The 16,600-nt window shown below is 36.8% G+C and overlaps 1 protein-coding gene and 1 non-coding gene across 7 annotated transcripts in view; both read left to right on the forward strand.

Annotated features, from left to right (window-relative positions):
* Positions 1 to 16,600, forward strand: part of SLC44A5 (solute carrier family 44 member 5) — a 377,697-nt gene that overhangs the window by 46,960 nt on the left and 314,137 nt on the right. Inside the window, exon 2 of one of the 6 annotated variants that reach the window (XM_060304202.1) lies at positions 11,584 to 11,662. The exons of the other annotated variants lie outside the window; for them this stretch is intronic. Coding sequence (XP_060160185.1) covers positions 11,650 to 11,662 — 13 coding nt within the window. The 5' untranslated portion in view covers positions 11,584 to 11,649. The remainder of the gene's footprint in view (positions 1 to 11,583; positions 11,663 to 16,600) is intronic. 6 annotated transcript variants of the gene reach the window in all.
* On the forward strand, positions 16,160 to 16,263 carry LOC115858401 (U6 spliceosomal RNA). Its single transcript, XR_004041635.1, has one exon. It is a non-coding gene; the product is annotated as a U6 spliceosomal RNA (small nuclear RNA).

The raw sequence follows: 16,600 nt of genomic DNA on the forward strand, positions 1-16,600 counted from the left end.
CTCTACTTTTTCATCTGTTGCTCATTTGTTGACTTCTTTTAGGTTTATTGAATATTTTTTTTGCATGTGTGTTTCATTGTATTTCCTCTGTTGACTCCTTAGCTATACCCTTTATTATTATTTTTAGTGGTTGCTCTAGGGCTTACAATATATATCCTAACACAGCATAGTCTATGTAAAAGTAACACTCTATGTTTTCGTGTTTCCTACATCCTTTACAAACATCCCACTTCTCATTTCACAAATATAATAATGTTAATCAGTATTATTCCATTTACACCTTTTCTCAAATTCACTTTTTCATTTAAAATCACTCAAATAACTTTCCCTTTTTTCTGGTACTAAGTTAACTCCTAACATGGCTTATCAAATTCATTATGTTTTGAGTCTTGTCCACATCTCTAACTTTATCTACTACTTCTTCAATTCCAGGAATACTGATTTTCTTACAATTCTTCAAATACATCTGGCTGTTTCAAACCTCTGTGTCTTATATAAATTGTTCCTCTGTCTGGAATACCCATTCTCTTTTGCCATTTAAAATTTTTTTCTGAGGGATTATATGTCTGTGAAACTTTTCCTGACTCCTCTCCCTCCAGGCAGAGTTAATTATTCTCTACTCTGTTCTGCTTCTGTTCCTTCTGTATACTTGTATCAGATGCTTCTTGCACCATTTCAAATTTACTTGACCTTACCTCTTATTTCAGCTACAACTGCATTGACCATTTCTGTGAAGATGCTGTCCATCTTCATGCAGATACAACTTGACAGTGCCTTGCCTCAGTTTAACCTCTCACTTTCCCACTCTAACCTTCATGGATTCTTTATTTGATGGTGAAATAGCATGGGGCACCCCTGGGATTTTGCCCAGCACTCAAGCATGTGCAGCACAAGAAATGATGAGGAGTTATTGCCCTGGGGGACACCCGTGACCAATGAAGAGCAGAGTGATGAGTAAATGCTTCCTGCTTTCTTCCCCTGGAAGGTTATTAGGTGTCCTATAAGGCTGAGTATCCAACCATCTGTATGGGTGGCCAGTCAATTCAATAACAAATCTTTTTTTGACTTTCCTTCCTTCCCGTCTTTGCTCCATCTTCCCTAAACCTTGTCCCCTGAATCATACTTCTTTGTCTTAGGCTCTGTGTTCTGAGGAAACCAGGCTGAGAAAGTACAATTATTACCGGTACAACATTGTCTTTAAATGTGTTGCTTCCTCCAGACCAGTGATTTTTCAAACCTCTTAAAGCAGTAATATATTAAGCCCCAAAATATACAACTGGTAAAAGTAGAGCAATTCTGATTGGAATGAGAATGAAGCCAGAGGTTTTATAAAACAAAAAACAATATACTAATTAAGCTATGAACTTCATGAGAGTTAGAATATATGTCTTTTTAATCTTTGACTCCTAAGAACCTGGTATAGTGGCTGGCTCCCAGCAGGTAGTCAATAATATTTATTAAACTGAACTAAATTTAATTGAGGGAAACTAAAGTGTATAAAATATAAATAATTTCATTTAGTCTACAGTGATTATGGATAAAAGAAGAAACAAAACAAATATAATCCTAATACTTTTTCTGGAAGCATGAGGTTTACTAGAAAAGGCAATAAAACGTTTTCTGTAAGCTCAAGTTTTCCTATTCTTGACTTTGTATATTAATTTTCAGATGATTGTTCAGAATTCTCCTTTATGTCATCAGTAATAAATTGAAATTGAATTTTTAAAAATCCCCCACAGTTTTGAAATTGTTTATTAATAAATGTGAAAGGGGTGGGAAAGTTATTATTTACAATTATTTTATGGTCATCAATGTGGAACGGGTGAGATAAAAAGCTAAAGATAACATCTAGAAAATAAATATGCCACTACAGAATTAAAGAGCCACAAATGCAAGCTCCTCTTATGTACTGTGATGATAGTCAGTATTGAAGGGTGTCGTCATTTCTTTTTCTTTTTTTTTTGTCCTAATTTCTTAAACATGACAAAAACTCCAGAGGGATAGACTTCTTGAATTAGTTATTGTGAACAAGGTTTTCTGAGCATTCAGAGGTGGGGAAAACAATGAAAAAAAAAAAAAAACTGGCCTGGAAATTTATACTCTTAAAAAATTTATCAGGGTATATTTTTGTATGAATAAGGTATTTTATCAATTGGTCCATCAATTCACCTACTCACTCACCCACCCGTTATAATGGTGTTAAGATTGGCGTTTAAAAAAGCCTACGTGAGAATCTGTTCTTTACCATCAGTCAATGAATTTCTTTCAATCATGTTTCTTTAAATAAGAACTTTAAACTTTTATGGATAGCAAGTTAGTGACTGATTTCCATTTTCTTTATTGTAAAAATTGGGCTCGTTTATGAGAGTTGTGAGAAAAATATAATCTTAAAATACATCTATCCAGTCATTCAACATACATGTCAATAACACATACTTTGTGCTGAGTGCTAGGATTCAGTGGTGAATATAGTTAGTAGATTTTAGAGATGGAAGGAACACCATGAGATATTATAGGATGGGCTGGTAAGGCATAGTTACTGACTAATGAGACACAGACATGGAGAAAGGTTGTGACTTGCCCAAGATCAGAGCTTTTAAATTATTCCTCAGAATATATAAGGTTATTTTTAGATATCATTTTGATTTGCATTCATCTTCTAAGCATTACTGAATGATAAACTACAAAGACAATGATAAAATGTTATTGCACAAATGAGAAACCATTAAAAAGGATACTCTTTAGAAGAGGGTGGGTTAGGGATAGATTAGGATGGAGTGGGGGAAAAAATTTAGGATCATTTCAGTTCATCTGGAAATTTTTCAGACTTGAGTCTTTTCCCCTGTTGAGTTGCATATGGCTTAAAGAGTTGAAAAATAAACTAATGTTTATTGAGAATCTAATATATGCTAGGCACTTTAATGTATATTAACTCATTTAATATTCACAACGACTCTGTAAAATATTGTATTGTTAAGTCTGAATGGCTGTTTCAGCTTAATGTTAGAGTGTGTGTGTCGTTCCTTAACGGTTGTCATTGTCCAGAGTCTGACACACAACTCTTGTGTTCAGTAACTGGACTATTATGTGGTCAACCAGAGGTTAACGGGCCCAGGCAAATTGGTCCCTTCTAACCAAACTCATAAGAGTCTGGTTATAAATCAGAGCATCAATTTACAAGTCTCTATGAGGAAGTTAACTGCCAAGTAGACCAAATATTCATGTCAGCTTGTCAGAACATTTTCTTCCCTGAGGAGAAGAACGCTTGGGAAATAAAGGACAGGAGAATGCCAAGGAGGTATAAAATTAGAAGAAAGTGAGTTGAATGCTCTTAATAAGGAGAGTGTCATGCAGTTACTGGAGCCCCATGTGCCTTCTCCACATAGGAATATATCTGCCTGGCTAAGGGATCTGAATACTATTTTTACCGAGTCAGGTCCCTCTGTCAATATTGTTTAAGATCATGGCCAGTTGTGGACTCAGCTGCAGTAAGAGAGAATAGATTGGGAGAGTCTGAGACTTTGTTCAAAACAAGCCCTCTAGTTTGGGCCAAGCATCTGCAGATGCTAGAAGAAGGAACAGAGAGGCAGTTTATGGAATAAATATAGTAATCGGGTTAGAGATTATGACAATAATCATCTCTAACAGTGACTCAAGATTTATTATGTGTTAGAAATTGTGCTAAGAACTTTACATCAGTTACCTAACTTAATTCGCACAGCAACCATCTCTGATAAACGCTGTTAATAATCCTATTTTATAGATGAGAAAACTGAAGTTTAGAAAACTTAAAGAAATATACTGGAAAGTGGAATCTTAACATAGGATAGTCCAAACTGGATTGGGGGCATCTCAAGGTTACTGTGTGCAAAGTTGAACTCTTCATTTCTTCTTGAAACACATTCCTCCTCCAGGTCTGAAGCCTCTGGGTACTAGATCCCTTCTTCTCTCCCTCCCTCCCTTCCTTCTCTCTCTCCCTACTTCTATCCTTCCTTCCTTCCCTGCTTCACTCCTTCCACTCTCAGTTCCTGACATCAGAAAATCCAGTAAATTTTACCTCCAAATTACATAGTGGATCTTTCCTCATTTCTCCAGCTCTGCAGTCACCTCTCTAGCCCAGTTATGGACCACCTCCTGCAGCTGCTAGCCCTTCTCCCCTACAAACCAATCACTGTCCAAAGAGTGGTATTTTGCTTTACTGAGGTAAAATTCATGTAACATAAAATTAGTCATTTTAATCATTTAAAAAGTGTACAATTGAGTAGCTTTTAGTACATTCACAATGTTTTGCAACCATCACTACTGTCTAATTCTAGGACATTTTCAAAAAGAACCCCTCATCTGTTAAGCACTTTCCATTCTTCCCCTGGAAACCACTAATCTACTTTCTGCCTTCATGAATTTGCCTGTTCTGGACATTTCATGTAAATGCAATCATACATTTGTGGCCTTTTGTGTCTGACTTCTTTCATGAGAAATAATGTTTTCAAGGTTCATCCATGATGGAACATGTATCAGTACTTAATTCCTTTCTATGGCTGAATAATATTTTATTATATTGATATATCACATTTTGTTTATCCGTTCATCAGTTGATAGACATTTGGGTTGTTTCCACTTTTTGGCTATTATGAATAATGCTGCTGTGGACATGATTTTGTTTTTGTTTTGTTTCTGATTTTTAAAATTTTTATTTATTTTTTTATTGGAGTATAATTGCTTTACAGTGTTGTGTTAGTTTCTGCTGTACAGTGAAGTGAATCAGCTATATGTATACATTATCTCCTCCCTCTTGGACCTCCCCCCACCCCTCATCCCACCTATCTAGGTCATCACAGAGCACCGAGCTGAGCTTCCTGTGCTTTATAGCAGGTTCCCACTAGCTATCTATTTTACACATGGTGGTGTGTATATGTCAATCCTAATCTCCCAATTCATCCCACCCTCCCCTTCCCCCTCTGTGTCCCCATGTCCGTTCTCTATGTCTGTGTCTCTATTCCTGCCCTGGAAATAGGTTCCTCTGTACCATTTTTCTAGATTCCACATATATACATTAATATGGGATATTTGTTTTTCTCTTTGTGACTTATTTCAGTCTGTGTGACAGACTCTAGGTCCATCCATATCTCTACAAATGACCCAATTTTGTTCTTTTTTATGGCTGAGTAATATTCCATTGTATATATGTACCACATCTTCTTTATCCACTCATCTATTGTTGGACATTTAGTTTGTTTCCATGTCCTGGCACTATAAAACTCTTAGAGGAAAACATAGGAAAAACACTCTTTGACATAAACCACAGCAAGATCTTTTTTGACCCACCTCCTAGAGAAATGGAAATAAAAACAAAAATAAACAAATGGGATGTAATTAAACTTAAAAGCTTTTGCATAACAAAGGAAACCATAAACAAAACAAAAAGACAACCCTCAGTATGGGAGAAAATATTTGCAAACGAAGCAACTGACAAAGGATCAATCTCCAAAATATACAAACAGCTCATGGAGATAAATATCAAAAAAACCAAAACAAAACAACCCAACTGAAAAATGGGCCTAAGACCTAAATAGACATCTCTCCAAAGAAGATATACAGATGGCCAACAGGCACATGAAAAGATGCTCAACATCACTAATTATTAGAGAAATGCAAATCAAAGCTACAATCAGGTATCATCTCACACTGGTCAGAATGGCCATCATCAAAAAATCTACAAACAACAAATGCTGGAGAGGGTGTGGAGAAAAGGGAACCCTCTTGCACTGTTGGTGGGAATGTAAACTGATACAGCCACTGTGGAGAACAGTATGGAGGTTCCTTAGAAAACTAAAAATAGAACTACCATATGACCCAGCAATCCCACACCTGGGCATATACCCTGAAAAAACTGTAATTCGAAAGGACACATGTACCCCATGTTTTTGTTTTAACACCTGTTTTCAACTCACTAGTGTAATCTTTTAAAAATGAAAATCATGTGGTTTCCCTAGTTAAAAGCCTTCAGTGGCTTCTCATTACAATAATGTTATAATCCAGATGACTTCCTTTGCCCCATAAGGGTTTGCATGCTCTGCCTCTCCTTTCTCATTTAAGCATCTTTCCTCATCCCTCAATATGTTCCAGCCACACTTGCCTCCATTTAGTTCCTCCAACTTCCCAAGCCTTTTTAAGAGTATGTACACCTGCTGTTTTCTGGCCTGAAATGCTCTTTCCATTACTTCACGTGGCTAGTTCATTTTATCCTTCAAATCTTCATCCTTAATGTTACCTTCCCTGAGAGGTTTTTCCCCGACTACATTATTTCCTATTTCCTTCCTAATTCTTTTCCCACCTTGTAAGTACATGGTTGTTTCTACTGTCTGTCACCCTCACAAGAATGTAAGTTCCTTAAGGTCAGGAATTAAAGTATACCCTTTTCATCATTACTAACTGCACCTGTGCTTAGCACAATACTTGACATGGAAGAGGTACTCCATAAGTGTTTGTTGAATAAATAAATAAATGAGAAAGATCACAGGTGTTGGATGTGAGATGCAGTAATTCAACATGTAGTTACAGAGATATACTAACAAAAAGGAAGAGCAAGATGGTGGGGAATCTTCAGTTATGCTAACATTTGAAAATCTAGGCAGGTGAGTGGTCAGCAGAGCAAGTCAGTCATTGGTTCAAGATGGGAATTTGGTCAAGGAGTCAGAGCAAAACCTCTGCATATAAATTCAGAGTTATGGAAAAAAGAGCATGGTTAATTTGATGTCAGCTCCAGAGAAGCTGGCTAAATTTTCTTAAATGTCACCTTTCTAAAATGAGGATTGCGTCTAGAAACCAGGCTGGGGCTGAGATTAGAGCCATAGCTTTTGGGAGAGGAAGGACGCAAAAGATGAGGAACTAGGCAGGGATGACAAACCCAAAACTGTATTAAAGAAACACTAATAGACTTATGCTCTTCAGATCATCAGTCTCCTTTTCACATTTTTAATTAACACTTCATCCTTATCTACTTGATGTGAGTAGATTGTGGCCAAATCACATCATGTTCCCTTGCCTCCTGGATAATGACCACCGAGGTCCTTTCTAGCTCTGAAAATCTATGATCCTCCATGCCACAGTTTCCAAGTTTCAAATGATATTTCACCATACACAATTGATGTTGGCTCTTTCTTGATGATTTCATTGGTAAACAGTCTTCATGGACATAAGCAGTGTTACATGTGTCTGTGGGTCCTTTCAGACAGAGTGGCACTTCTAGACTTGACTGCTTGACTCAGAAAAACAGCATATTTTGGAACCCGTAGCCCTTAATCTACTGACTAGAGATAGGACTTCAGAAATAAAGAATTTGAGTAATATTTAGTAGCAAAATTGCCTAAATTATTGTTTAATATAGTGGTTGATTAATTGTAAACACATATGTTTAAAAAAATCCTTAAACTTTAGAAAGTTAACATCCAAAGTATTTTTTTTCACTGAAGTTATTAGATCAATCCTTTCTCTGAGGATTTCATTTTGATTCTTTCTGAACACGAAATTAAACTAGTAGAATAGAATGTTACTGGTACCTAAATTACAGGATTAGACTAAATCTTTCTTATTCTTCACTGTGCAATGAAACATGATAAAAATGAGAATTAGCCTGTACAAACCAGAGATGTGTTAACAAGATTCTCAGACAAGCGTTAGACATTTTCCATGACTGATTAGGTAGCACTGTAATGAGACAGAGCTAGTCCTGGATTACAATTAGCAGTTTGAAGCAAGACTTTGAAGTTTTAAACAAATTTTATGGAGTACAAAAATGGTTAAGTGGTGCAATATGAAATGTCAGCTCTGGGTTTCTTAACATGTAACACTGAAAATGTAAAGTTAAAGAAAAATGTGATAACTTTTAAAGATAGATCTAAAAATAACTTTTGAAAAAGTCTTGAATTTGGACTTACTTATAAGGCATAAAAACACAAATCAAGGAGAAGATATTTAAGGAAAAGAATGGTTACATAAGCAAATGTAGAAGGACTAATGGAAGTAGAAAATCACCATTTTGCAACCACTATGGAAACAGTGGATTCAGAAGAATAATCAATGGTTGCCAAAAGTTTGAGGAGGAATGGGATATTTATGTGTTATCAGAGTATCTCCTTAGAGATTATTTATTAATTACAAAGCGAGAAATGGTAACTTTACAGTGGGGAAACTTGACTGCCACTACTTTATTGAGTGATCAAAGTTAACATCACCAGTGATGGGATAAACTAAGATTTGATTCCTAACATGATACACTGAGAAAGTCACAACATCGTTTCTGTAGTATTCCTGCCAAAAATGCGTAAGTCGAATCTAATCATGTGGAAACATCAGACAGACCCAAAAAGACATTCTTCAAAATAACTACCTTGGTACTTTTGAAAAATTTCAATGTCATGAAAAAAGTGTGAACTGTTTCCAGTAAAGGAGACTGACAAGACATGCCAAAAACATGTGATTTGTGATCTTTGATCTGTATCAGAGAAAAAAAAATTCTGTAAAGGACATTATTGAGACAATTGGAGAAAAAGAAATAAAGACCATAAATTAGGTAAAGGTGTTATATAAATGTTATCTTCCTGGATTTGATAAATGTGCTGTGGTCACATAAGAGAATAACCTTGTTCTTAGGAAATGAAGAATATCCTTGTACTTAGGGATGGAAAGGCGTGATTCTGCAAATAACTCTCAAATGGTTCAGGAAGAATATTTTGTGGTGTGTGTATGTGTTTGTGTGTGTGGGTAGAAAGGAGAAATATGGGCAAGTGGTAACAGTTGGTGAATTTGGTTGAAGGGTATACAACGGTTCTTTGTTCTATTCTTCAAACTCTTCTATAAGTATCAAATTATTTCAACATAAAAAGTTAAAGAAAAAAGTGAGTCATTTTTAATCATCTACCTGAGGAAAGGTGTTCTTTTCTGCTTGAGTCACTGTCACTGAATAAAAAACATTTGACAGTGCCAAACTGAAAGTGTGGGCCCCATGAGGCAGAACTGATAACAGAGTTGGTAGATGAACTTGCAGTATTATTTATCAGTATAATTCAGAAAACAAGGTCGAGTTTCTTATAACTCTCTCTGAAGATTGTTACCTTATGTGGATAATTCAGTTCATTTTATAAATATTAAAAGGGCTCCTATTATATGTCAAAAACTTTGCTACACACTGGGGTTACAGTGATGACTGAATCCCTTGTTCTCAGGTTATTGACAGTTGGGGAGGGGGGGACAGCTATAAAAATAAATTTAATATGAGATAGTAAAAGTAAACATAGAAAAACAGACCCAATAATTAAGATGGTATCGGAGAGGAGGGTTTGGTGTGGTTGAGGGGAATGACAGGAGTTTTCCATTTGGTAGGGGTGGAGGGAGGGAGCAGTAGAGAGTCCTGGCAAAGGGAGCAGTAAGGGCAGAGGCAGGAGATGTAAGAAAGCTTGGATTGTTTGGGGGACTCTTAGCAATTTGGTATTGTTGAACTGTAACATAGCTTTCTGATTTTCAGTTTGTAATAATAAAAAATTAGTGTTTAGTTATAGTTATGAATATTGATAAGACACTAAAATAGTATAAAATAATTAACACTAGAGAACATACAATACAAACTGATCCTTTCATAAGCTGTTCTTATTTTGTATAATGTGGCATTTTTAAAAATAACTTGGGATTCCTCCTATTTGACCTTTGTACCTTTTGCAGCTTTTGTCAAATTTAAATAATATATGGACTCTTTTTTTTAAGGAAAGAAATTCCCATAATTCTCAACAGGTACATCTTCAGACGCTTAGTGGCTGGCAGATCTCAGTTTGAGAATAAAAATGCCTTTTAATTACAAATTACTAATATTTTGTTTTCAATTGGCAAAAGTGTTTTAGATTTTCAAAATGAAAATAAAACAAATAAAACACAATCATCAAACAATGAAAAATATTTACAGTCTTTGAGTCAAAAGCTTAATAGTCATATGCAAGCTTTACACAAATCTGTAAATAATACATTCAGACACCCACAAGTACATGGGCAAACAACCTGATAAATAATTTACAAAAGATGAAATAAAAATGACTGGTAAGCATTTAAAATGTCCACCTTCATAATAATTTAAAAAGTAATTTATAATGAGAGACCATTTTTGACCTGTAAAATTAGTAGATATTTTTAAAAAGTATAACTTGGGTTGATGAGAATTTTTAATAATAGAAAAAAATTGCAAGCAATCTAGTTATCCAACAGTGTGGAAATAGTTAAGTAAAATATGCATGGGGGCGGCTTCCCTGGTGGTGCAGTGGTTGAGAGTCCGCCTGCAGATGCAGGGGACACGGGTTCGTGCCCCGGTCTGGGAGGATCCCATGTGCCGCGGAGCGGCTGGGCCCGTGGGCCATGGCCGCTGGGCCTGCGCGTCCGGAGCCTGTGCTCTGCAACGGGAGGGGCCACAACAGTGAGAGGCCTGCGTACAGAAAAAAAAAAAAAAAAAATTAAAAATATGCATTGATGTAGTATCATATTGCCTGGACATTAAAATGTTGGTTTTGAAAAATTTTAAATAGAACTGCCTATGCTTCTTATAAATTAAATGTAAGAAACAGTGAACAAAAAGTGTGATTTCCCTTTGTCAAAATTTACATAGAGGATTTTGATAAGTATACTATGGTAATAGAAGATGTTATCAGTAGGAGAAACTGGGTGAAGAGTATACAGGAACTCTCAGTACTATTTTTGCAGCTTCTCTAAGTCTAAAATTATTTCAAAATAAAAAGTTAAAAATCATACATAGAAAAAGGACCAATAGGAAAAATAACCAAATCTTAGTAGTAATTTCTACGTGGTAAAATTAAGTAGTTTTTCCCTTTTATTTAAAAGATGCTTTTCTGTAACAAATTTTTACAAGTTATGTTATATCATCATCATCACATACATATGCAACTCCTCTCCTTAAAATTAGAACAAAAAAAAAGCTAAACTTGAAAGAAATATACCATGTACCACAATCAATTTATTGATCAGTGTGGCAGCTAAATATAAAAACATGAATGTGAGTGCTGAAAAAGAGTCCATACGGGTGGAGGATAATACAGAGATATCAACTGTGTAGGGATGCATTTTACAGGTGGATGTGAAGTGTGAGAGTAGATAATAAAATAAGGACAGAGGTAGATTTAGGAGACTGTGGCACTGAGAATTTTATTTTAGTAGTAAAGAAGAACAGGAAGTTGTCTCAAAAGAGAGTAGATACCTGCAGTATTATATGTTAGAAGAGAATTAAGCTAATTCTCTGGGTTTCTAGGGAGCGTAAATCATAGTAGATTGTGGGAGTATTCCCCAAAGGTTTTTTTTTTTTTTTTACATCTTTATTAGAGTATAATTGCTTTACAATGGTGTGTTAGTTTCTGCTTTATAACAAAGTGAATCAGTTATACATGTGTTCCCATTTGTGACCACCTGGAGGGGTGGGATAGGGAGGGTGGGAGAGAGGGAGGGAGACGCAAGAGGGAAGCATAGGTTTGTTTTTAATAAGTTAAAATTATTTCCTTTAAATAACTATCTTCATACTTGTTTTTATCACAGACTCCTTTCTAAGCAGCTCAACTTTGCAGTGGTTCAGGTCTTCTGAAGAGACAGCCTCTTACCTTAATGAGTGACGAAGGTAATCATCTACTCGAATTAAGTCCTTCTTGATGTAGACTTTTGTGTAAAATATTACTTGTTCAATATTAAATAAGGACAAATAGAAAAATGAATATATACTATGGTGTCACTAGGAGCCATACCTGAAAAACTGCAGTATATTAGACACTGTGTTTCTCAGTCTCTTCCTATCTCAAGACCTCTGAGATGCATGGCATCCTCCCTTCTATGCCTGGGGGCTCCCTATAGCAGTGATTCTGGGGAAGGTGTGGAGAGCAGGGGCTATGTGGTTTGTAAAAGCACATCACCATGCATACTCAAGTCAATTCTGAAACTGCTCCCTTTCTCCTGCATTGCCCCCTCCACCTTAAGAGCTATTGCTAAAAAAAAATAAATGAATTAAAAAATATATAAAATAAAATAAAAAGAGTTATTGCTAGAATCAGAATCCTTCACATTTTTCTTAAAGGATTATTATTTTCAGCACCCTTTCTCATTTTTCTCATTGGGAAGCCAGAGCTTGCTCTTCAGTGAAGCAAAATGGTATGAGAAGTTGTTCCTTCGAGAGGGACCTAGAGGCTCCACTTTAAATTCTGACCCTGATTCCTACTGTCTTCATAATTAGGTTTTAAGCCCCTGGCAGGGAAAGATCAGGTCTTATCCACCTTTTTACTTTCTTCAGTGTTAGCCTTTAACTTTCTTTTTTAAATTTTTAATTCTTTTGAATTTTATTTTTTTACACAGCAGGTTCTTATTAGTTATCTATTTTATACATATTACTGTATACATGTCAATCCCAATCTCCCAATTCAGCACCCCCCATCCCTGCCGCTTTCCCCCCTTGGTGTCCATACATTTGTTCTCTACATCTGTGTCTCTATTTCTGCCTTGCAAACCGGTTCATCTGTACCATTTTTCTAGATTCCATACATGTGTTAATAGCCTTTAACTTTCTAAAAGGTAAAGGCTTTTATGTAGTAAAAACATTTGTATAGTAAATGTTTACTGAAAATGAATACTATTTTCCTTAAGGGCAAATTTTATTCCTTCATGAAGGAAACTCTGTTCCTTGCTATGAAAAAAACAGTAAATGCTGCATAAGTACAAATGAAAATGGAAGATACAGAGTGTGTAGCTTAAAGCTGAGCAGCAGCTTTGATCTTTGGCTGAGTATTTTAAAAAGATTATAAGGGTTATTAAAAATAGGATCTAAAGGTCTAACAAGACTTTAGAAAGGGCCCAAGAATGTGTCTAAATCCGCATAGGCTCCTGAAGGCTGCAAGCACATTGCAGTGTTTTGATCATCACTGACAGGGACCTCTGCTCCAATGAATGTGTTACAGGGGAATCTGTGTCTAGAGCCTCTGCCCTCTGAGTGTGGATTGCAGTTGTTCCTCAAGTATGAAAACTAGGGAATGACAGATTTAAAAGACATTTTCTTTTATGCAAATATACAGTATTATTAACATTCTCATGCCTGGGGCAGATTACTTCAGTTGTTTAGGCCTGTGTGCTCCTTTGTAAAAGAGAATAACAGTAATCACCTCGTAGACCAAGGTAAGGATCAGATTGGCACAATGTCTGAGGAGTAGTATGGATATGATGAATAAACAGTGGTTTTTATTTTATTCACAAATTGAAATTCAGAAGTATGTTACAAATGTTTAAGTATATTTGAAATAGAGTTACTGGGGTCATATTATACCTCAGCTCTATTGTAGTTTAGGTTGGCTTATGTGAACAGAGAGCAGGGCATTGCTACCATGTCTAACAATGCTTTAAGGGAAGACAGTTTCTCAAAACCACATAAGTGGCATGCTTCTAGAGTTGTGGAACCATGATGCACTCGTAGGTTGAGTGGTACCCAGCTCTTTTGCCTGTTGCTCATTTGATATTTATCTCCTTTCCTGAATATTGGCTATTAGATAACCTAGAAGAGATATCACAACTTTCACCATTAGGAAAAAAACATTTCTTTCACAGGTAATATCTACTTTTAAAACTTCTACTAATGGATGCTTCTCTTGGCCTTCATTTAAGGTCAAGTAGCTTGCAGGCCTCTGACCTTAAATTAATGAATGACTTTCTCTTTGACATGTTTATTTTATTTTTTTGCGGTACGAGGGTCTCTCACTGATACGGCCCCTCCCGCTGCGGAGCACAGGCTCCGGATGCGCAGGCTCAGCGGCCATGGCTCACGGGCCCATGCGCTCCGCGGCATGTGGGATCTTCCCGGACCGGGGCATGAACCTGCGTCCCCTGCATCGGCAGGTAGACTCCCAACCACTGCGCCACCAGGGAAGCCCCTCTTTGCCATTTTTAAGTTAAACTCCTTGGGCATGAGTCATTACTCAACTCACTTTGTAAGGACACTTACTTTTCATTTTTTTAAAAAAAATTATTAATTTATTATTTTTGGCAGCATTGGGTCTTCGTTGCTGCGCGTGGGCTTTCTCTAGTTGTGGCGAGCGGGGGCTACTTTTCATTGTGGTGCACGGGCTTCTCAATGCAGTGGCTTCTCTTGTTGAGGAGCATGGGCTTTAGGCACATGGGCTTCAGTAGTTGTGGCATGCAGGCTCAGTAGTGGTGGCACGTGGGCTCTAGAGTGCAGGCTCAGTAGTTGTGGCGCACAGGCTTAGTTGCTCCGTGGCATGTGGGATCTTCCCGGACCAGGGCTCGAAGTGGTATCCACTGCATTGGCAGGCAGATTCTTAACCACTGCGCCACCAGGGAAGTCCACTTTTCATTTTTTAATCAATTTTTTTGGCAAGTTTTACATGTGCAATAGATGAAAAACTATGATGATTAGAAAAGTCATAGAAAAGAGTATATAGATCTTGGCAAAAACTTGCCCATCTGTAGGACAATACTTGTATACTTGTTAGAGTAGAACACAGAAGCTGCAGCATCACCAGTGCTACCACTATCGATAGAAAATATTCAGTAAACATAAACTTACCTGTGAAGTTGTGCTAGGTGTCATAATAAGAGAATCACATTGAGAACAGTGACCAGGAATTACTTATATAGAATTGACAGATGGACAGAATAAAAACAGTAAGCAAATATCTATGTATGGTCACTGTGGTTTTCATCACATATAAGTTACAACCTAAATTTTGGCATGTGGATAAGGTTGATTATGTGACTGAAATAGCAATTAGAAATAAAGTTTAGGACTTTCATGTCTTGTCAAACTGATGCATATAATAGTAATGTGAACAGGAGCTCTTGAGTTTGTCAGGGCTTAGTTAAGGCATTTCAGTTTTGGCAGCCACCAGTGCAGGACATCAGGACAGTGGCAGGGAGAGTGATGGCTGTTATTCTTTGGAGTGCCTTCTTCAAGGCTGACCTACACTCTGGTTGGGCCTGGTGCTAGTGCCTGAGGCAAGATAATGGCTAGTGCTACTTTTCAGAACGTGCCATTGGCTCCCATGACTGTGGGAGGGGTCAGTATTTTTATGCATGTAGCTCCAGGGCAATGTATGGCTTCAGGGACAAGGAAGAGGAACACCAGTGCTAGAGAGATAACCAAGATGAGACTTGGGGAAATGATTGAGCACCAAAAATTGCCTCAGAGATGAATAATAAACTTAATCTGAAACTTGTAAATTTTGTTTCCAAGTGCACATGTGAGCAACAAAGCCAGTAAACATTTAAATGGGATTTTCAAGCTGACAGTTTATCTACACTTTAGACTTTAGCTTAAATGGGAGTGCTGCAAGTCACTTCTTACTAATTTCTGCAATTGAAAGGGAGTCTTTATAGTAATTCTTTTTTTAAAAAATTTATTAATTTATTTATTTTTGGCTGTGCTGGGTCTTCGTTTCTGTGCGAGGGCTTTCTCTAGTTGCAGCAAGTGGGGGTCTCTCTTCATTGCAGTGCGCGGGCCCCTCACTGTCGCGGCCTCTCTCGTTGCAGGGCACAGGCTCCAGACGCGCAGGCTCAGTAGTTGTGGCCCATGGGCCCAGTTGCTCCGCGGCATGTGGGATCCCCCCAGACCAGGGCTTGAACCCGTGTCCCCTGCATCGGCAGGCAGACTCCCAACCACTGCACCACCAGGGAAGCCCTATAGTAATTCTTAAAGCCACTGAAGATTTATTTGTATTAACATCTTAATTTTGCTAAATGCCAGTAAAGGCTATGCCTTATATTCACTTTTCTGTTAGGCAATTGCCTGAAAGAAAAATGTGTCATTGTAAAATTTAGGAAATATGTCATAACTAGTATTTCCAGAAGCCAAGAAACTATTTCTATATCTATATATCTGTATCTATACCTACATCCATATCTGTATTGTCCAATGGTTATACTCTCAAACATACTGATATTATAGAAAATAGAAATTGATATGTTTAGATAGAGTTCATAAGATTAAAAATCATATAAAAATTAAACACACACCTATACTTAAAAAAAAAGTGTAAGAAATGAAGGTAAGGGCAATAATACTTCTCTTACGTTGTAAGATAAACATCGTTGATCAAGACCCATCTGTTCAGTCTTGGATTTTCTATTCTACTCCTGTGGCACATGTAACAACACTAAAATATTACAAAGAAGATTAGTATAGCCCCTGTGCAAAGATGACTTACAAATTTGTAAAGTTGCCATATTTTTGCATAGTTAATGATTTCTTTCTTTGGGTTCTCATGGCACATTGTATATACATTAGCTGTCATCTTACTGTATTATAATTATTCGTTTACTTCTCTGTCCCTTAAGAGAATTACTAAAAAATGAAATTATTCTTTGTATCCATAGTGGCTTGCACATTGCCTGGCTTCTAAAAAGCACCCAGAAAATATTTAATGGTTGAATAAATGCTTTATAGTCTATGAGTAAGAAACCTGCAGCAACTCTTTGTATATATCCTGCTAACCCAGAAATTGATTCTGAAACAGTTAATCCTTTTCTTACTTTCTCACCTTGTCTTACGGATGACAGAATTTCTATT

This window comes from Globicephala melas, chromosome 1, assembly GCF_963455315.2.
Source record: "Globicephala melas chromosome 1, mGloMel1.2, whole genome shotgun sequence".
Taxonomy (NCBI): domain Eukaryota; kingdom Metazoa; phylum Chordata; class Mammalia; order Artiodactyla; family Delphinidae; genus Globicephala; species Globicephala melas.